Source organism: Patagioenas fasciata, chromosome 8 (genome assembly GCF_037038585.1).
Source record: "Patagioenas fasciata isolate bPatFas1 chromosome 8, bPatFas1.hap1, whole genome shotgun sequence".
NCBI lineage: Eukaryota > Metazoa > Chordata > Aves > Columbiformes > Columbidae > Patagioenas > Patagioenas fasciata.
The window spans coordinates 34,907,119-34,930,920 of record NC_092527.1 but is presented as its reverse complement, the minus strand read 5'-3'; the positions used below and the strand labels follow the sequence as shown (position 1 = coordinate 34,930,920).

Sequence of the window (23,802 nt, the reverse complement as noted above, 5' to 3'; positions counted from 1 at the left end):
TCTGACAGAAATTCTGTCTTATCTCCTGTTTAGATTCTTGCTGTTGCTGTCATCACTGTCATGAGCCAATATCATTCTAAGCCTTTTTTTCAGTCACAGCTTTGGAAGTTTTGATTGATTCATCTTATCCTAAATTGAAAACTAATAAAAAGAACCTGTTTATGCCACACGTCAAAACAGGTGGCTTTACACAACCAGAACTGTATTTTTTAAAATACAGTTTTGATTTAGGAGACAACAACTCTGCTGTCAGCCCTTCTTTTGCCTTATTTCCCTTCTTCTTCCTTTTCCCTACAACTGACAAACTGCCTTTGTCTAAGATGCTGATATGGACTATGAGCAATAGCAAGGAAGTGGGCGTGACAGCAAAATCCTGGTCTCTCCTCCTCAGCTCTTTTCCAGCACAAAAGATCAATCATGAAACATAAAATTTTGATAAGCCGTTCTTAAGGCTGATCTGTATCTCACATACTAGTCAAGATCTTCCTTAGAAAGATTAAAAAGTTAAAATCATTCTGATAGCATTGATTTCTCAAATGCTTATATATACACTAAAGTTGACCAGTGTTTGTGTTCCATGCAGGGAAAAATAATAATGTATGTAAAATTCTTTGTTCTAGATAAAAGGCCCATGAAAAACCCTACTAGGAACATTTGTTTTCTGGAAGATGCTGACCTTGAAAATGTTTCGTCCTCCATAAAGTTTTGTAGGAGTGTTCACTCTTAAATCTTCGAAAAAAAACTATCTGTAAATATTCCCCTTCCACAAAAGAAATATCACTTTCCTCCCTTCTGCTCCATAGTTAATTGTCCAAAGCTGGCTTCGGTACCAGTAGTCAGCAATAAAAATACTGATGCAGAGGGTTATTACTATAACATAGCACACAATGAATTTAATCAGTTATGATATGGCAGTATATACTAGAATTTCTAAAAAGAGCTTCTTTAAATACCTCATTTTGTTAGTCACAACTCAGCTTAAGGTTTTTTTCTGATGACAGCAGGATGAGTAGTCAGAAATGCCAGCAATTACTTTCTTTTCCTTCTATAATGAGAACCTCTTTAACCAAAGCAGTGGGAAGTCCCAAACAACTTCATGCTCCACTGGAAATCTGTGTTATTTTTTCTCCCCTGCCTGCAGCAAATATTCTAACCTTTAAAAATTGAAGTGGGGGTTTGGGTTAGGAAGAGATGGAGGATTAAGCATTGTCTTCTTTGAGATTTAGAAAAAAATAAGCTCTCTTTTTAACTGTTAAAAAAAATCTTCAGGAGTTAATTTTATGGCATAAAGTCTAAAACAAAAGAATTAACAGACTTCAAAGAAGAACAATTACCCAGAGAGAAGAATCCATCTGCACTGTCTCCTTAAGTGAGACACATTGGAACAAGAAGAGCAGGAAAACTGAATGGATCGGAGGCCAAATCCACAAAAAGATGTATGCACTGTAACGCTTCTTATCTCACCACTAAATTGTTAGATGCCCAGTGCTCAAGTTAATTCCCAAATCCAGAAGGACCACCACAACTGCCCATACATATAACAGGTTACAGTTAGATGCCCAAGGACAACACAGTTGGAGACCTTCTCAGCTACCTGCACTCTCACCTACATGTGTTTTTAATGATAGAGACTTGCCAATCAAAACCATTTACAGGCCTAGGTGTGTACACAGTTTCTCTGGACAGAAACGGCTGGATCTGAATATTCACCAGGAAGGTGTGAGACACACAGGACATCAGGCAGACAAGCTGTTACTATCTGAAAAAAGCTAGAATCTGACAGCAGATATAGTGAATAGTGAAGATGTAAAATTGTTAGGTCAGGCACACAATGTCTGGCTATATTGAGGCATGGGAGCTCATTAATAAGGAGTAGTAAGAAGCATTCTAGTAAAGTAGTTCATAGATGTTATCCTATACATAACAATTTATGATCTGTGAGATTTTTTTTTTTTACAATGACACTTCATAATCCAACCACAGCAGCATGAAAAGAACAGAATAATTATATTAATGGTTAACAGAGTTATCAACCATGATACTCAAGCTGGATGTATTTATGATTTGTGGAGACCCCAGCATCTTATCTGGACAGAAAGAACAGACTATGGGTGTATGGGTTCATGCAAATTAGGAGAGAAAGCTGGTTTGTAGAATTGCATGTTGGAAAGAAGGTGGTCCCCACTGTCAGCAACCTCCTACAAGGTTTTTCTGGAATCTGAGCAACACTATGTTGGCTGCAGTACAAGAAACACTTCAGTCTCCTTTTACACCTTCTCAAAGCAGCAGTGCCAAGAATTGGTGTTACTGCATGCACCTCTCCCACTGGGCTGGTTGCATTATAAGAAGAGTTGTTTCACACTGATTTTTGGCTTATGTTACTTTTCATAAGCCTCAGCCTTGCTAGCTCTGAACTGCAGTTCTAGTCCTGGGCACAGAGAAGCAGTTGAGGTGCCTTCACAGCAGACCCTAAAGGATGCAACACAGCACAGCCTCCATATCATTTTCAAAAGCTTGAACTGGAGGGAAAAAAACACCACAAATCTCAAATTGTAGGACTTAGCAACCTATTGTAAACCTGTCTGAGACTAAGGCAAAGCGCTGTGCTAGACAGATATGTGCAATTCTGTTTGAAAATTAGCCCAAGGCAAGATGTAAGCCAGCCTGACCGACAAGGCCCTTCACCCCCTCATTAGCTGTACAGGAACAGCTTCAAAACTTCCCAAATGCTTTCTAAAAACAAGCACAGAAGAGAGAAGGCACAACTTTACTGGATAACAAAAAAAAGCAGCCTCAATAACAAAGCAGGTTTGTAGCAGTCATAACCTCCCTTCCTCTCCTTTCCCAGGAGCTCTTGCACATGGCACAGGCTACCCCTGCTTCTCTTTTTCCTGTATGAGAGGAGCCATCAGCATCACTCCCGCTCCTAAATTCATCCCAGTCCAGACTCAATACCTACTTAATTAAAGGCAGAATAATTGCCTTCAGCTTATATTTACCTTTGAATCTTTATGGATCTATTTCAGACCTAAAGAACTTGCAAACTTGTCTATTCTTGCCAGCTATGCTACTCTGTCATAATAAAAATAAGAATAATAAAAAAAAAAACATTACCTTACCTACACATCCTTAGACAATCGGGACCATAGCAACACTAGCACTTCTTATAAAAGTAGTTTTCTTTATAACAGACACGTCCTAAGCACTGGAATTCAAAACAGGTCTCACTGGCATGTCATCGGGGAAAGACTTGGGCAACCTGTTCCACTGCTTCACTGATACATCCTGCACTAAGCAAAACAGATTATTCAAATGCCAGTCATTGAACAGCACGGCCATGGCAGAGGAAGAACAACTTTTAAAAACAAAAGTATTTTGATTCACTTATTTTGAAAGAAAATCCAGCACCATATGTTTTTTTCAAATAGGAAACCGAAAAGGTATTACTTAATTAAATCTGTATCCAGCACAAATACTAACATCACGCAGTTGGGTACAAGAGGCAGGCACACTGCTTGCATTTCTATTTTACAGGCAGGAGTGTCAGGAAAGTTGTAAAGCAAGTCTGTTTTACTCTGCAGTTTGTATTTTTGGAGGTACACTGGAGAGGAAATAATTAATATAAAAAACCTCAGAGGACAACTGAAGCCCAGTGGTTCTTATGTTCTGCTCTGTTGAGCTTGCCAAACCAAAAGACATGCTTATATATGTGCATACAGTATGCCGTGGAAGAGCCTAACTTAGAAACCAAGAGCAAAATTACTTTATCCTTATCAAAGAGAAACCCTCACGCTCAAACTGCTTCCCATTTTCCAGACAATTAGTACTGAACTCCGAAAGATAAAAGGCATATTTCATCAGAACAGACCACCTAAGAAAATTAAATATGCCATTTTTAATGCATCTCTTGGCAAGAAGCGTCTTGCTAACATAACTAGTTTTACATTGCAATATCAATATTGCAGCGTTTTCCAGTTTTAACACATTCACAACTGGCCTGCAATAAAATAACAATATACAAAGCTCTCAGCTAAGTGCTTGCAGCTGCTCACTTTGCCACCGGTTCCTTCTCTTTCTTCCCTGAGAACACTGCCTTCTAGGAACAATACACAACATTCAAACTCCAGTTCTTCTCTATTTTTATGAAGTCGGGCAATTTCCTGAATAAAATGTAATGCGTGCAAGTAACAATAATTCTGAAAAGCTTTGATTCACATTTACGGAGAGCCTGCAACTCTGAGAAATCCCAGAGAACCTCATGAACTTTACGTATCGTATACTGAATATACCAAAGAGCAGAGTGTGAACCTACCACAGTATGAAAAATAAAATCAACAAAAAGGCTGATAGTGGCACACAGTATTGCCAAAATCCATTTTAAAAAATACCGCACAAGGCCCATTGCGAATCACAAGGTTTTAATTTAAAATTTGAAGAAAAAAAATATCAAGTCTGTTCTGAAGGTTCAAGCCACTAGAGTGCATTTGGATCGTGTTCTGAATATTTCCTATTAGATATATTGTTTAAATGAAAGCTGCAATTTAAGCAAATGTGATTGATGCCAGAAACATGAACTAAAGAAAAAAAAAAAAAGTATCTCAAGTCCTGGATAGATCTGGCAATAATTACTTTAAGTTGAGTAGAAAATTAGTACATTGGAAACATATATTTAATGTAGAAGTGGGAGTTTTGTTTTATTGTTCTCCTCAGCAACCCAACAATCCAGGTCTTTGAGAACCAGCTGAGGGCTCGAACTGATCCTTACTGAAGAAAGCTACAATTTTCTGGCAGTTAAATAAGAACAGAAGCAGTCGTTAAACCCACCTAGATCGCCATGCCAGATTTTCCTGGAATTCTCCTTTAAACTTCATAGCTAACGGAGAAACATGGAGAGACCGTCAGAGTTCTCTGTTAAACAGAAAACTCAAGGACTGGACTCAGCATGAACTAGAAAACACCTCATGTCACATACATCAAATATGTAAAACTAATGGTGGAATATGACTGAAATGACAGAAAAATGGAAACAAAATCTTGGAAAAGAAAAAAGAAAAGAAGTACAGTTTTCGCCAGTATTTTAAAACATTCAATATAATATTTAACTTCACTTTGGAAAATCATAGATCACCACAGTAACTAGTATTAAATGGATTCTACTCTCTATCAGGAAAAAGCAGTTATTCAAAGAATAAGATTTTTAATAATCCTCCATCAACCAGAATGTTCCTGGGTTGTTTTTGTTTGTTTGGGATTTTTACGCATGTGTGTTTTTTGACAAAGGAAACTCTAATGAAGTGAATTTGTTATATGATTGCTGTCAATTTTTCCCCTACCAGAAAGCAAAAAACGAAGCTCTGAGAAGAAACAACAGGGAACAGATTTAGCCTGTTATCTGCAAATAAACCTGTGATGATATCATCAGAATAGTGAATTTGACTAATAAACCAGTATATTTTTACCTGCTTTTCCATCTGGTAAGAGGAATTATACCATTCTGTGGAGGGGAATTATACAGAAGAGGACAGCTGGATATTTTAAAATTTTATTCTTATGTAAATCAGACTATCAATAAGTGCTTTTTATGCACAGATACTTACATTATTAAACAGCTCTTTAAAGCCTGCATATATTGAAGATTTTAGTGAATAACTAGGGTATATTTTTATAAATAAAATAGAATTTCATCCACCTCTCCAGAAGAAATAACAGTATGGCTAAGAAATAAATAGTCTGAATATCTATCAAAATTAAAATGAGCAAAACATTACTTTTTCACGTCAGAATACCATGAATTTATGTTTTATACTCTAGAATTTATCCTTCTTACAATAAAATATACTACTAAATATTATATTAAAAAATAAGGACTTTTTTTCCCAACATCTTATTTCCACCTAGTTGTTCCTCGTTGCAGAAGTCTTGAAGCCCAGTTTTTGCCCAGTTCCTACACAGTTTTCTGGTAGCTCTTCTTTTTCCATACCACAACAGACATTCTCAACATTGTAATGTTTCCCAGGTAGGTAAAACAGCTATTATTCTGATTTATGCCTGGGGAGTTACATAGACTAACATGAGATCTAACCTGCCCATCACTCAAAGATACAGTTTCAACACCAACAGGACAGGTCCAATTGCCTAAAATCTGCCCCAGTGGAAAGTATTAAACAAGAGAGATTGATTTGCTTTCCCCAAAACAACAGCAATGGCTGTAACCCTACTTTCTCCAAGCATTTGTAACCCTGGAACCTTTCCAGAAGCTCAGAATTTGTCCAGATTTGCAAAGATTGACAAGGGATGACAAAAACTACAGATCCATCCCCAGGGGAAAGGTGTCTCCTGGAAAAGTCCAGAAATACCGAAACTTCTCAATAAATGATTTAACTCCTCAGTTCTGTAATTTTCAGATTTTTCTTCCTTGCAACCAGTAAAATTTCTCTTGTTTAATGTCACAATTCAAACTTTGAAAAGTCCCCTTAGCATATTCCTTACATTTCCATAGGCCTATTCCTGAAAACTTATACATGTATATAAACTCACATACTGATACACTGAAACCTATGGAAACTTTAAAACATATGTGAACAAAATTCTATGAGGAAATAAAATGAACAGTTATCAAATCAAATATTACAGAAAATGAACTAAAATTACCTTAAAGTAATAGTTTTCACTCCAAAATATGTTTTAAGTCTATGTGATCTTCCTGTTCCTATCAGCGGCACATTTCGTTATGAAATTAAGGGGAAAAAAGCCTAAGTATTTTTATTTGTATCTGGTTTTATTGTTTTACAGGCTAGTCACTTCAAATAATCAAACCATTCTAATGGAAATGTATGCTCAAAGCTGCATTAGAACACTCATTTTGATTTAAAATGCCACCGTGATTCATGCTATCCAATAGCACAATTCAGAAACCAACATAAGTGAGAGACGGATACGCTCAAATTGTAAATAAATATAATAAGAAGAAAAAACGGGAAAATAAAATCGTCCATAAAAACACAAATAACTAGATCATCTTATGCTACGAAGGGGGAAATAAATAAATAAATAGAAAGGGTTGCAAAGTTTCCTTTATTTCCTAAAAACTCAGCCCCCAAGGCATGTTGTGTATTGCACATGATGAGCAGATATAAAACTATCAGGGAGGAAAAGGCAGAGGGAGGGGGAGCGGGAGATAACACACAACCCTGCAGCTATGACTCTCTAATCAATAGGATTCTTGACAGGAATATAAATCTTACTTTCACACCGAACAGTAAGAGTTCAGAATTTTCACAGAAATCCTTATTTTAGAAATCACAGGGTTATAGGTTTGCTGCTGAGACTGCACAACAGTCTATCTAATGGGTGAAAAAAAAAAATACCCAGAGTTATGGAGAACAGTATTCACACTTTGAACCAAATTCCAGATGATTTATGCAGAGTATAATAAAGTAATAAAAGCAAGTAATGCATTTAGCTGATCTAAAATAATACTTCATCTTCTAGATAACTACTGTGTATGTATATGATAATACGATACTCTCAGTGCAGGTTTTGAGTGTAAGGATAACTTCTACAAATAAAATAGTTTCCTACTTTTTCAAACATAACACAAATCTGATCCAAGTTCACATTCTTCATACGGAGTTTACAAATTAGATGGCAGTATAGGGCTGGATTCAGTGATTCAGGAGTGACTTTTTTTATGTTCTTCATCTGATGTTTTAAGGGACATAATTAAAAAACATTTAACTAAAACTTCCATACGTGAATGGATCACACTCGCAAACCAAGCAGCAGAGTAAAATGACAAACCATAAGTGTATCATCTGATGACAAAACTCTAAATATCTCATTATCAGTTTTGCTCTCAATATCCAGTCATCTTAACAATGAGTCTCTTGTACTGAAATTTTATCCTAGATAGAGTCTGCTAATATGTTCTCTAAGTGGAACTGGTCTCTAAGTGTCTCTAAGAGGAACTGGTCTCTTTCTACATGCGCATCATAAACTAGACAGTCTAAATAACTTTTTTTAATCGTTATTTTAAAGACCAGAGTTAGGAAAGGACTAAGAGCAAAAACTCAATTTTTATGCTAATATTTGTGTCTATGAATCCAGCAGATGTGAGGCTCACAATCTGAAATGTGAGCGCAGCCAAAAACAATTTGAAAGTGGCTGCTCTGCAGAGTTTATTTCATTCAAAAGAAAGCATTTGGAATACTAAATACTTTAACACCAGAGCTTGCCTTGGATAAGCCTTTAGTCTTTATAAGAATCTAGGAAGGAGACTGTATGAAATGTGACCAAACTGGGGATTTTCAGTCTGAAACTGTAATTTAAAGTTGACTCTGGAAAAGTTAAAATTCAAATCCCCATTTCCTCCATTTTCTGGCATTGCTGTAAATCTTGACTAGGACAGGAAAATCCACCACCAGAACAACTTTTTCAGTTCAGGTAAATGGAATAAAACATCCTTTCATGACAGACAAACGCAGGACAGCGGATTGACACAGCCGAGCAGCACAACCCACCGTATGAGACAAAAGTTCCATGTCAGGGCAGAGAAAACAATGATGAAATAGACACAAGACAAAGGAAAAGGAAAAGCAAAATAGGCATGTGAGGTACATACTGGGGAACAGGAATTTGAAGAGTGCCTTAAGCTGAATGGTTGTTGGTAGAGGATCAGAGCTATGAGCAAAGAAACTGCTTCCAGTAGTTAAGAGTGTTACAATGCACACATGAGTATATCGATTTTTTTTCCCCTGTTCTTTGTAAATAGGTGTTATAGAATGGCATCAACATGTGTCCGTACCACATACTGGTAATCAAACCACTCATCAGCATCTAGAACTCATTAAGTGTTCGGACACAGAAAAAGGAAAAAATAACTTCCCAGTGAAAACTCAATTTGGAGTTTGAAGATATTATCACTCTTGAGCTTTTGTCATGATAAAAATTCATTGTTTAGTCCTAACCTTGGTTTCCCATCTCATCCCGAGAGTCTCCAGTTGGCTACACAAGAAGTCCCAGGGGTACCACTGCAGCAGCACACCTGCCAGCACAGCTCTTTCTCACCAATACACACATCACCTCTGCAACAGATATTTTTCTTTCTGGACTATTTATCAAGCAAAGCATTAAGGGGAGGATCCAAGCCAGTTCATTAAGTGCAAAGATGAATCCACAAATCCAGTGAAAGAATATGCCCCGTGGCAAGCAGAACATCATCTTCTGGCACCTCTCTCTGTTGGACAGGAACAAGCTGTATTTATGTCTTTTCCCCAGTTCCAACCAATGTTGCTAAGACAATTTGGTGCCAGATACTATTTAAAATAAATATAATTGTGAAAGGAATAAGATTCCTATTAGATAAGGCAGGACAGGATGAACTGAAAGAAACAACTTTGAATATGTCTATTCATAGTTAACTTCAACATGCGATTTCTCCTACTTGGCAAGTTGTTCCAGTAGTTCTTTGTTCTTAGTCCACCCAGTCATTATGCACTATTTTAAGTTGCAAGCTCTTCCTCTAAACAAAGACAATAAGCTATTCCAGTAAAAACACGATGCACTAATTGTACTTTACAGGACAGGGCTCCTCCATTCTGTATTTAATACGGGAAAATATCTAAAACGCTGTGCACCTTACTATGTTTCCAAACCTCTCAAAATCTAATCACTGTAGATTCTGATTGAGATATATGACCAATGTACTCAATATAATTACCAATTTCACAGGTATTTTTTTACTTATTATAAGTTTAAAAAATACTGAATAAAAAAAGACAACTATAGGTATTATCAATTCTCCAGTTGCTTCTTTTTACAGGGTACTTCTTAATCTGTAGTGTCTGCAAAGTATTACTCCTATTTGTGATGTGATTCTTTGGCAAAAGACTAAATAATATTGACGTTTCCCAAGAAATTTAGGTAATAATACTAGATGCATCACTAAAACATTGCCTGGTCAATCAGGAAATCCAAACACAAAAGCAAAACACAGAAAGGAAAAATGTGATTATACACTAGGCATGACTTGCAATAACTTTGGGCTATGTTTAATTGTACTCACAGTTGACATTGGTCTCCTTTGATTCCCTTAGTTGTGCAGAAACATTTTCCTGTTTGCATGTGGCAAATGTTTGCATGTCCACTGCATGTGCAAGCTATAAAATCAAAAAGGAAAAGTAAGATTTAGTCAACCATGTTTTACTTTAAAACTAAAGGAATTTTCATTTATTTTAATACTTCATCCTAAATACATTTTCTACAAGCTGTATTTAAAAAAAAAAATACTACTACTTTAATTACCAACTTCTTTAAAGAACACTTCACTAGCACATCATTTAGTTTATTTTTGGCAGAGTTAAGACTATTCATGTATCATTAGGGTCTTTCCTCCACACCTTAACTCACAGCAGTTTGAGAATAGCCATTAAAGTCTACCATTTCAATGAGCAAAACAGAAAATTACTAACAATACGTCTTTACTATAAAAGGTGAAGTATCGGTGGCAAAAGCAAAGGCAAAATTCCATTAGTTTCAAACGTCAAATTAGAGAAAGTATTATTGCAGATGTTTGGTAAAATTTCTATTATAATTGGAACTGTCGCTTTGGACAAAAGCAAACAAGTATATTCTAGAAGCAAAACCAGGCACCTTTAAAAGTTCCTGAAACTTGAACTGGAAGAGAGTCACAGAAATATCATCGTCAGCCCTCTCCTTTTTAAACTTGGTGGCTAAAGTAAATCTCTCCACAGCCGTCTGCTGACTCGTGCTGCCTGATTAATTCTCATCTCTAGACAAACCTTTATGCTTCAAGTTCCTGTATTTTCTTTCCACTTTTCCTTCCCACGTTTAGATAAACGACTGTCTTGTTCGGGCAGTCCTCCCTTTTCTAACCAAGCATACAAAACTTACGGTGTGTCAAGAAGTTCTTGTATCATATTAGAATAATTACTTGCTAATATTCACACTACATTTAAAGTCTTTCTTTAATACAAAGTAACTGAACCTACCGTGATAATCATATTGTGCTTTCACAGAAGTTTTAAATATGATTAAGATAAAAGATTTATTATATGTATGTATATTATTTATTATGTATATTATATATAATAAAAGTTTATTTTCCACTTTACAATCATAATATTGAATTTCTATCAGATGGATTGAGTTTTAATGTTTCTATACTACTGACAAGGAATGTTACACAATGAATACTTCTGTGACGGTGTCCCATACTATTCACACTCCAGGTATCAGAAATGTCTATGCAGCATATAGTGATGCGTGATGTTCTTGTCTTTCATAATAGGGCTCGTAATCATATTTCTGAACACCACCTACAGTTACCACAGAGTCCTAAATTTAGTAATTTTGCCATGATCTTGACTCTCTACAGCAAATGTTCATTGAAGTGCTGCTTCTATATAGTCTGTTTTGTTTTCCTAAATCCATTCATGATTTCCACTCTACAGTTATAAAATTATTTAGACACCTTAAGATGTAAAAGCCACCCCTCAAAACTCAATTTTAATTGTGTAAAACTCTGCTAAATTTTCAGTGAAAAACATATTCTTAACAGGTTATTCTGCTTATGGATAACTGCTCTTAACAGTGATGGACCATCACAAGACAGCATGAAAGCTATAAAGGAGTTAAAAGGCTACATTCCAAGTCATATTCCAAAAGCTGTCAATATACTGGCAAATACAGAAGCTATTACGAATCAGTTTGAATTGATTGCTCCCCTAGTTATTGCTCATTTAATAGATTGCAAATGTGAAAGCAGAATTTCCTTCAGGAGCTTTTATTTACTAAACACTAAAATATAAAAGCCTTTGGACACCATACATCTTCATCACCCTTCCTGAGGAAAAAAAAAAGGGGGGGTGGGGGGGTAAAATGAAATATACAGTAAAAGTAACAGATGTAGCCACATGAAACCTTGTGGAAGAGTGAAAGAGTTTCTAGTGGGAGCTCAGATCCAGTCCATGAAATTACTGACAAAGAAAATATTTTAGTACCCAAGGACAGCAAAACCAGCCAGAACCTACTTAGTGCACTTTGGTGTACTATGTGCTCACCCACACAGGAGTCCACGGATCAGCCCCCTGCAATCCGTTGGGCATCTCCTTCCATCTAAACTACATCACGTTTCAGGCACTGCTCTTTGCCCCTACCTCTGCAGTTCCTTGGATTTATAATGTAGAATCATTAAACAACAAAAATCTGACAGAACTTATTTTCCTGTGTACTCATGGCTAAATTTAGATCTGTGTGTATTCATTGCACACAAAAACAAAGGATACATTCATAGTTTGGTCTCTCTCACCAAAACCACCAACACGGCTGCTCTACTTCACTTGACACACAGATGAAGCTTCCATAGGGCTAAGATCAGTATGGTTGGAAAAGGAGAAGGAGGAATTTATAAGACTCAGAATCTTGTATTTTGGATTCCTCATCAATGAAAGAAACTATTTCTGACAAGCCCAGCTGCTAATTTGCTTCTATTACATGATTCATTGATCAAGTTCCTAGGAATTTAACTGTTCCCTGGATAATATCTTAAAAAAAGGACATCAGGAGCTAATCAACTTTACATTATTTTAAAAATCTCATCTGGACATACTTCATTTAACAGCAGTGAATGCACATTTCAATTAATCTCAGACTTGCAAGTCTGTGATGAGAACTGGATTCCTACCAATCTGTGGACCTCTGTGTGGGGAGTAACTCAAAAACTCAAAAGCTATCCCCGCTGTTAGTGAAGCAAATGTGAATATATGTTATCAGACAAGTGCAATGGCAGAAACAGGACAATATTATCATAGAATCGTTTCAGTGGGAAGAGACCCTCAGGATCATCAAGTCCAACCATAACCTAATTCTAGAACTAAACCATGTCCTTAAGAGTATCGTCTAAATGCCTTTTAAACCCCTCCAGGAATGGCGAGTCCACCACTTCCCTGGGCAGCCTGTTCCAATGCCTGACAACCCTTTCAGTGAAGAATTTTTTCCTAATATCCAATCTAAACCTCCCCTGGCACAACTTGATGCCATTTCCTCTTGTCCTGTCACTTGCTACTTGGGAGAAGAGACCAACCCCCTCCATGCTCCAACCTTCTTTCAGGCAGTTGCAGACAGTGATAAGGTCTCCCCTCAGCCTCGCTTTCTCCAGGCTGAACAGTCCCAGTTCCCCCAACCGCACCTCATCACTCTTGTGCTCCAGGCCCCCCACCAGCTCCATTCCCTCCTCTGCACTCTCTGTAGTATTTCAATGTCCTTCTTATGATGAGGGGTCCAAAACTGAACACAGGATTCAAGGTGCAGCCTCATCAGTGCCGAGTACAGTGGCACAACCACTCCTCTAGTCCTGCTGGCCAAACTATTCCTGATACAAGCCAGAATGGTATTGGTCTTTTTGGCCACCTGGGCACACTGCTGGCTCATATTCAGCTGGATGTCAATCAACAGCCCAAGATCCCTCTCTGCAAGGCAGCTTTCTAGCCACTCTTCCCTGAGCCTGTAGCTTTGCCTGGGGTTGTTGTGACCCAAGTGCAGGACCCAGCACTTGGCCTTGTTAGAGCTCATAGAATGGACCTCAGCCCAACGACCCAGCCTCTGTATGGCCATCCTACCCTCCAGCAGATCAACACTCCCACCCAATTTGGTGTCATCTGCAAACTTACTAAGAGTGCATTCAATCCCTTCATCCAGATCATTGATAAAGAGATTAAACAGCACTGGCCCCACACTGAGCCCTGGGGAACATCACTCATGACTGGCCAACAACTGGATTTGGCTCCGTTCACCACAACTCTTTGGGTCTGGCCATTCAGCCAGTTCTTTGGCCATCACAGATACACCCATCCAGGCCATGAGCTGCAGCTTCTCCAGGAGAATGCTGTGGGATGCGTTGTCAAAGGCCTTACTGAAGTCTAAGTACACAACATACACAGCCTTTCCCTCATCTACCATCACCATTATAGTACATTCAGTGGAAAAAAAATAAGATGCCATTATTTTTGTGCCTTACTGCAGGTTTTTTCCACTGGCCTACTTCCAAATAATACAAAAGAAATTATGAGCTTTGAATCTGAATTATGTTTACTAATTAATAAACAGGAACCTGAAGCTATATTTGATGTCAAAGTAAGACAAGATTTAAATTATACGTTACTTCAACATTTCCATACTCCTCTTTCCATATTTTCTTTAATATTTTCTACTTGTTTTTCTCTGCTTAACCATTCTGAGGGAATGGTTTATCTTCTGATAACACTGCAAGTAAACAGATTGTACTGTAGCTACAGCAGCATCTTTCTTAGTCTAATGCTAACAGTATTATGTCAAATCTTGGAATCAGCTTTAAAAGTATATTTTCTACCATTCATTCTTAAGTGGTAGAATTCAGCACAAACACAATTTATATTTTCCATATTTTCTGAGGTCCCAGCCCTCTCCACTGCCATGCATTTGTTTTCAAGGTATGAGGCTTAAGTTCCAGCAGCAGCTGCAGCTCAAGCCTGTATTAAGTAACTTTTTTTCCCTTCTTCCAAAAAGACAGTTATCTTTAATGTTGATCTAAAGAAATGCTTAACATGATTTTTCTATGTAAGAACTCCCTAAAGCTGAAGGAAAAGGAAATAAAAGTTAAAATGAAAGCAATACTTAATACTTCACATTTCAAATGCTTCTCTCTTATTTTCGTATATATTTAATAAAAGGTTTAAGAGTTTGAGTAGGACCACAGGGTGGTAAGCAGAGATTTCTGACTGAAAATCCCAGGCTCAGACTATTTAATGCTAGCTGGTGGGAGGATCACATTATGGCTTTTGATTTTCTGGGCCTGTCTGCCCTATCTTAATTAATGTATTTGAGATGCTGTCAAGAAAAATTTCTGAGATTCCATATTTGTGCCTTAGTGCTCTCCTAACAACCTCACATTTTCTGTGGCTGTGTAAGCAGTCAGGTAAGGCATCCCAGTGAGATTCTCAGCCAATAAGGACAGTTTCAGCTTCTGTCACACTTGAACATTTTACCAAGTTTCAGCATCCCTTAACTGATTTCCTGTCTCCAATTTAGTTCCTACATCCTTCAGTGTGGATTTTTGAAAGCCACAATTCTTCCACATGTCTGGTTAGGCACAGTGTGAACCTTTTGCCTTGTCACCTCTCAAGTGATTTTAGCTTCACAGCAATATATTCTTTATCATGATTATGTTTCAAATAATGTCCAATTCTTAACATTAATGGTTTTATTTGGGACAAAGACAGTGGGCTTAAAATTAGAGGATGAAGCAGACCTACACAGATTTTCTGGATTAAGAGAAATTAAATGTAAGGAGAAAGAATCTTTCTGCTTTTGAATATGGATATTGGATCCATAACTGAAAGATACAAACAAATAGAAAGATAACACCACTTACAAGTCTACAAGCCCAATAGGGAAAGGTTCTCTAATCTATTTTTTTACTTTATTTTAAAAATACTCTTTTAAAAAAATGAAAATTAAAAAACAAACAAAGAAGGTAGTCTAGACTGAACTTTAACTAGTCTCACCAATGCCATTGTATCTTTTACTGAGTACGGCCATATGAACAGTAGTACAAGACTGTTAGAGAAGAGACACGACTATCTACAGGGTACATCAGATCCAGATTCTACTGCTGGATGACATTCTAGCACTTACAGCAGCATCATACTCAGACACTTTAGCACTTCTAGAAGGTTACAATGACACTAATCCTCTCTTAAATCTTCCCTGAAAGTCACCAATGCAGTAAATGGCTTGAAACCCTGCTTTAACTTTTTAGTAAGTTTAATACATGCCTTATTACATTCTAACAGTCTTCATAATGTCTGTTCCCATTCCCTGTTTCCTCCAAATTTAAGCACTCGTATTCAGTATTCAAAATACAGAAATTAATTTCTGCAAGCCAACTGGCTGAAGTGAAATACACAGAATTTTCTTCTCTAAAAAAAATAAATTGCATCCCAACTTTATATAATAGCAGTAATTTAATTCCAAATGATGTATTTTCTATGAGATAATCACACCTGCATGATACAACATGGATTTATAGGATAGGATAGCATGTCTCCCTTCTCCTCATGGGAAAACAGTACATTTGTCATTCTCTATTTCATAATTCACACAGAGTTAACTGTTTTTAATTATAAGACTAAGCTTAAGACTCAAAATAAATGCCAGCTTCTACTGGACTTCAGAACTTTCTATTAGGCAAAAATTATTATTAGCTTTATACCTTCGAAAGTAAATTTCAGCACACAAAACACAAAAAACTTCTTACCGATGCTCATATTTCACTTGAAGATACAAGAAATGACTTCTTATGACTCTGAAACATGAGCTAAGTACACAAACCTTTATTAACTGCCTCCAGGCTGAGCTCTAATAATGAGTTTTGTTAACTTCTATGTTCTAGGTATTGATACACCCTAGAAATGCAATCCCCTAGATGCTGGAAATGATCCCCTCAGATTGACTGGCAAAATGTAAAGTTAATGTCTCATTAACATCAAGTACTCTGGCACAGATGAGTGAACTTTTGTAACAAATCTCCCAGTCATCCCCCTTCTACTGTGTTTTGCTTTACATTGTACTTCATGTCCATGAACATAATTTCACAGGAACGAAGACAAACCAGATGATGGTCACGGGATCACAAAGGTGTTTAAGGGACTGGACCATCTTTAATATTAGAAGTTGAGAGAGCTGGGATGCAGCCCAGAAAAGTCTCATGGGGATCTTATTGATAATGTATAAATAGCCAATGGGTGGGAACCAGACTCTTAGAACCCACTAATAGAGGAAGAGGCAATGACCACAAGTTAAAAGACAGGATATTCCATCAAAACACAAGAAAACATATGGGGGTGACCTACTGCACTGCTGTAGGTGCTCATGTACTCTGTGCTACACCTTTGGATAGAAACAGTGAGTTCAGCCCAACTTCAAGAGTCTTCCCATACTACTCTGTGCACTTGTTTCCATCTTGGGTTTATATTATACACATATGCTTTTGGGTAAAGAGTTATTTTAAATCCTTAATTACCATACAAACACTTTATTTATCATTAAATATTTAAAATAAACAACCTATGGCTAACAATAATTAAACTGCTTACATAATATAATTTTAATCTATTTTAGTCATAATTTCCAATATTATCGGAAATGATGACATTAGAGTGTTAAAAACAAATCCCTCCGCCCTAGCAATTTCTAGTCTATTTTTAGGGAAACAGCACTTCACAGTATTCTTCTGTACAACATGCAGGTTCCAAGTGGAACAGAAAGATTATATGAAAACAATATAATCCAGTAGAGCAAATCCGTGCTGCAAAATCACAAGCCTATAGAATTTATTAAATAATAAAACTACAGTATGATTGATTCCGAGTTGCTAGCTCAGCATATAAATGTTCTTGCTGATGCTGACAACAAAAGAATACCCATCACTATTTCCATGAAGCATACATTTTAGACAATTGAATTTAAAAACACTTATTGCTTAGCCCCCATCTCCAACATACAACTCCAAGAGTAATTTTTCTCTCAAACGGAGTTCACTACGAATGGTACTTTAATTTAATATGTTTGCTTACTTCAAAGATTACTAAACCAGTAGCTGCACATGCATAATTCCTTTAAGACACCTTGCTGATTTTATTTTAAAGGAAACCTATGACAATGCTGTTATACATTGAGGTGCACTATTTTGTTAATTTTAGTAACAGGTAAGGCATAAATTGCATCAATAAACATATACGTTGCATCAAAACAATTGTATTTTGCACACAGCTAGGCAAAGTAAGAAATAGCAAGTGTAAACATATATCAGATGTAAAAAGGTAATGCTCAATTTCACTGTAAGTGTTCATTTATATAATCCATTAGTCTACTCATATGAGAACTGCCCTTCTGAGACAATTTTCTACATTAGTAATATTACAAAACTCTCTAGTCACTTATTTTTCTAGAAATATATGTTTAGCTGGAAGCCCCTGATACCCTTTTACCATTCAGCAGTTACTTTTATAGCAAATACATCCATTCACCCCCTGAGACAATGTAAAAGCAAACACATTTGCCCATCAACACTTATGCGATGTCATTAATTCAGTAGCGTTATAATTAAGCTAAAGAACTTTTGTGAAGCAATACATAATAAAAATAAGTGTACAAAAGAAAGTGGATGGTATTAGAAAGGGCTGCTGCACGTGCAGGTCAAATGCAACTGTCATTTTATAGTGATATAATTAACCTTCATTAAATCAGTCTTACTAGAGTCGCTGGCACATATATAGCTACTTTTATTTTCACCCTTCTTAGTTTATCTTGTGATTTACCTTTGGGCTCAAATCTATTTTTATAGCACAATAACAGTACAGAAAATACAAAAATCCTGTGGGTATTGACACACTACTAAGGGCTGTGAGACACTGTATTTGCCAGAGAGAAAAGGTACAAGCAACAGATACAGTTTTAGGTTTTGCATAGGCAGGATATGGAATCTGTATGCAGGATATACAGGAATTCTGCAACTACCCAAATCTTTTATATATATATGCATCATATACGTATCATGCAAAGCAAGGTCAGGTATTCCCAATATTCATATAAATTAGATAATCATTTTACCAGAACAATATCGGATAAAAACATATTCTTCAAAAGGCAAATGTGCCAAATCACCCAGACAGCCATTTTTGTAGAATTAAACACTCCTCTCAACACCGTAGTTTTTTCAATAGGCACCAAACTTCTTGTCTGGACTGGGCTGCCACCTGCCCTCTGCTCTGCCTTTAGAGGCCAACCTGGGGGTCAGAGAAATGCTCTTGTCCTTGGCCACTTCCCATTCCAGAACAGCAATTCACCCAAGCCCGAAGGCGATTTTTACATTTTTCTGGAATTTCTAGTCAGCAAAACACTGACAATTTCACTTGACTCTGACCTACACCTACTGAAATCATTTGACTACTAGTAAGGCAACTACTTTTATTGCTGAAAAGCAACACAGTGTCACACAGTCAAACAATTGGGAAATTTTAAGTGAAGTTTCCTTAGCTTTTTGAACTGATATATAGATTCCTGAAGCAGGATATTTATTCTCAAAAACACAAAATAAATATGGGAAACAACAAAAAGGCTGATTTTCTGTTGCAGAAAACAAAATTTAGTTTGGTTACACCAACACAATCCTATGGCAACCTTCTCCATTTAAAAGCTTGTCTTTTTTCTTAAACCATTTTTATACTGGAAAAATAGTTCTGCACTGTTTGTATTTCATTATTTCTTCCATTTAAAGCATTCATCCTGAAAAGTGAATTGATTTTTTTTTGTTTATAATAAATACCTCTGAAGCAATCATACTAAATTTGTCTTTAATCACCAGCAACTAACATGACAAAGACAGCTTGGAAAAACCACAATTTTGTTTTACGTAAGTAGATAATGAAAATGCAACACAGAAGATTAACGCTGAAAGACAGGATATTTTTTTATTGTTTTGAACTGAACAGAATCTTAAACAATTAATAGGAGTCTTGCTGTGCCTGAGTCTTTCATGCCAATACTGAAATACCCTACAGAATTTTTATTGCTTCCTCTTGGGATCCTTTAGGAATAACACTCATGGTGGACAGTACTTTCTACCACAAAAAAAGCCAAATCAGAATATTTCCACGAGAACCCATGAACTACAGTTGCACCAGTTTTCTTTTCTCCATGTTAAACTGTGTGAAAAAAACTAAACTTTTACACTTACTTTGAACATGTAAAATACATAATTCCAGGTGAAAACATTAATAAGAGCTGTTCATTTGGAGATAAGTTTAACATCCTATTTATCAATTTCCTTTGCATTCTTCCCACTAACTCTTCTCATTTCTAAACATAATATGTTATTAAGAAATAAATAGCCTACAGATTTTCCAGTGGGTTAAGTTGCTGGTTTTATAGAGTTTAGTTTTTGACTTGAACTCACATATAATGTATAATATAGTTCTTTAAACACGCAAGTATTTAAAGAGATGTTGCTTTCACATACCTACAAGATTAAAAACATTATTCTTAGTTTTCTTTCTTGTGAAGGGATTTCTCATGTGAAAACACAAGATAAAATTAGAATAACTGAAAAAGAAGTAACTTCTACAAGGTTTAGTAAAAACTAAAACAACAGGCGTTGTTTTGTTTGGTTTGGGTTTTTGTAAAGGAAATACACAAACTGATGACTTTGCACGCATTCACCTTTACATGTCTAATCTGAGATGTGTTTAATATGACTTTTTCAGACACCAAAGACTCAGTACATTATTTTAAAAAACATGTCTTTTACATTTTCTTGAAAAGACAGTAGGTTCTCTACCAGCTATTTTGAAAATTTTGACCAAAAACCTCCTTTCAGAAGGTTGTTATTTTTTCCCCTCTCTATAAAGAGAACGTATAACTTTTTAAATATAACAGCAGAAAAAAAATAAATCAAAGATTATTATAAGGCAGTATGAAAAGAAAACAATTTAAAACCACTCAGCAGCTATTCATAGAGGCTTTAAATGTCAAAATAAATTCCCATCTAAGGTGAAAAACAACTGAAATCAACAACTGGTGATTGCAACTCTGTGTGTGTATCTGGTCATTCAGAGTAAAAGCCTGGAGAAATGCCTTCCACAATTTATCAGACAAGAACACCACAAAATGTAAAGAAGTCAGCAAACAATTTTCCTATTTAGCTATGAGGAGGTACAAAATATGACTGATTTTTAATGCGTTCAACTATGAATGAAGCTTTTTTTCCCTCAATAACTAATGCAGTCTGCCATTATAATGTATTGTGTTTACTACTCAGAAAACAAAGGCGGAATCAACTGCTATCAAACAGAAACGCCTTTACAAGAGTTTTTTTGAGAATCTTCATTCTACCAGTTGGAAAGTGTTTTGCACGGTGCCTCAAAAGCTATTTTCACAAGAGCCTGTAGGGGGACTCCAAGACCCCTTAGGAAGAGGGATGATCATTTCAATGCAAAATGACACTTCTTGACTCTTGTCCTGGTGGCACATTCATGTGTAGGGATTCAAACAGGTAACTCCATGGTCTCCTGTGACACTGGGAGGTTCAGTCATGGTCAATGACCTAATTTAAACTGATGGGTACACAACCAAATCTAAAATAAAGTATTATTATTTTAGGCTCTAAAGTTGCAGTTAATGACAGAAGACACCATGCTGCATGTTACATGTCTTGGGAAAGGACTACAGACTGAGGTGCTGGAATCTGACTGACTGCAGGTGTGCCTGTATTTAAATCTCTGAGAATAATAAGGAAACTGTGGGTGGACACAGTAATGAGAATGAGAGCTGCTCAGCACCTAGGAACATCTAGAAGGGCAGATTCAAAAATTACAAACAAACAAAATGCATTTTTTTTTTAACCTCTATTGTATTTGGGACAAGAAGACTCTGGCTGTAGCCAAATGTTTATTTGAGGATCAAGTAACAGCGATTTAAGAAAATGTCACCTTCAACTTACAACTTCAGAGGCTGGCACCTTCTCAGCTTAGACACGGTGGTTACATAAGCTCTTGACATCTCTTTCAACACAAGGTAAAATATGTTTGCTTATAAGCAGCAGACAAAAATCACTGTTTCTGGACAGCTGAGAGCTTCTAAATCATGCTCTGCCTATCTCCTCATGAAACATCTTAGGGAAACCAATGACTTTACAAATTTCATTAGGAAGGTGAACATACTGATTCACAGCTCAGACAGCACATCAGAAATATATTTTATAAATATTCCTTATTCCATAAAATAAATGTACGGCATGTAAACCTGAAAAACACAAAAGCAGCAATGCACAGCAATTCATTCATCACTCCCAAAAGCCGTGTTACACAGTAACATGCAGGAGGACTTGCTCACCGAAATTGGTGAAAACAATGGAATTGCCATTAATCCTTGCAAAAAGATAAAATAAGCAGAGAGGTAAAGGAATAGAATATAAATCAAACCGCTGTATCTCTTCAATATCTAAAAAAGTAATAAGTGGTGATGGATTAAAGTATGTCTGAATTCTTAGATCTCAGGCTAAAATGCTGAATTAGCACAAAATGCCTGCTACTTAAACAGGTTAAGATAGCACAAGTAGTTGATATTCTTTTTAGTATTTCAGATATTTTGGTTGCATGATAGACCTAAGGAAAGTTTAGATTGAGTTTATTCTATATGCAGTATTCATTGTACATTCAGAAAATTTCAGAAATAGATTTACCTTCTTTTATTTTTCTTTAAAGAAGCTACCTTGTTGTCACTTCACTTGTGTAAATTAGAATCAACTTTGCTGGGTGGTGAAGTTACATTTATGCAAAGCAACATACTGTAGCAATGAAGCTTAAGGAACAAAACCATAGTTGATAAAATTGGTTACTAGACATACAGCTACACAGTTACACTGTGGTTGTGCAGGATGAAAAGAAAACTTATGCAAGAAAAAATATCTTTCAAAGGAGTCAACTAACTTCAACTAACCTATTTTAATCACCATTAAGAATAATAAAAGGAGTTTTAATGGTCGGGAACTGCGTGGCTGGGTTGAACTTTACTTATTACCTTTTCATTATGGTGACAATAAAAAAATATAATATGTAAATTGGCTTGGAGGGTAAGGTGCCTTGGACAGCTGACTTGAATTGACCAAAAAGATATTCCGTGCCATATAATGTCATGCTCAGCAATACAGATTTGGAGGCGGGTAATGGTCTGGGAGACAGCCGTCACTCAGAGACCAGCTGGGCTCCGTCTGCTTGTGGGAAGGTGGTGACTCCCTTCACTTGGTTTGGTTTTACTCCCTGCTTCCTTCACTTGTTGCGCTGTCTTTATCTCAACCCATGAGTTTCCTTGCTTTTGCTCTTCCTATTTTCTCTTCACCCCACTGTGGGAGGGCAGCGAGGGAGCAAATGGCTGAGGGATGTTCAGCTGCTGGCCGGGGTCAACCCACCGAGCTGTCAGGTAGCGGTTCAGCCCAAACACCAACTTCTTCAACAGCACATCCTAGGCTGATACTTGAACCACTACCTTCCCATGATTGCTGTTCCTAAAATCAGACTACCCTGCAATGAACACACATATCCTGATGCGTAAGTACTGTCAAGCATTAGCTTCAGAAAGTTGTGCTTGAAAAGAGGTTTATAAAAGTTTTCTGTATGCAATCAAAGAAAATCATTCAAAAAGACACCTCAGCAAAACTTTATGAAATCCCACAGCCAGCCAAATAATCTCTCTCTGGAGGTTAATCATGAGGAATGTTACATTCAAGAGTTTCTTCTTTTATTTTCATGTAAAATTATAGACATATAAACACATCTTGACAATGACACTTTCCTTGAAGTGTAACTCCAGGTTCTTTACCTAGGGTTATTCTAAGTAGGTTATGGAATAAAAATGTATCTATAAAAAGGTTCCTAGCTTCAGGTGAGCTTTTGTTTTTAATTCACAATTAACTATGCTAGAAATCATACTTTATAGTACAGGTCTAATATACAACAACGCAAAAACAAAACTGTATATATACACAACAATTAATAGCACACTGGAAAGTTTGCCTAGCATGTTTTGCTTGGCAGTCAAAAAAAAAAAAAAAAAACAACTAGAACAGTAATTTATTAAAGATTACTTAAAGATTACTTTTTCCAAGTTCCTCCATTAACCCGTTCTTACGGCAATCCACTTCAGCTTTCATAGCACAGGACTTAGTTGGAATGCATTCTTATATGAGTGAAT

General features: G+C 36.5%; 1 protein-coding gene across 7 annotated transcripts in view; it reads right to left on the bottom strand.

Moving 5' to 3' along the window:
• Positions 1-23,802, bottom strand: part of ATRNL1 (attractin like 1) — a 492,025-nt gene that overhangs the window by 335,991 nt on the left and 132,232 nt on the right. For all 7 annotated transcript variants that reach the window (XR_011740344.1, XR_011740345.1, XR_011740347.1 and 4 more), the window contains exon 20: positions 10,064-10,157. Coding sequence is in view for 3 of the 7 variants with exons in the window: in XM_071812183.1 (XP_071668284.1) it covers positions 10,064-10,157 (94 nt within the window). In the remaining 4 variants the exon portion in view is untranslated. The remainder of the gene's footprint in view (positions 1-10,063; positions 10,158-23,802) is intronic.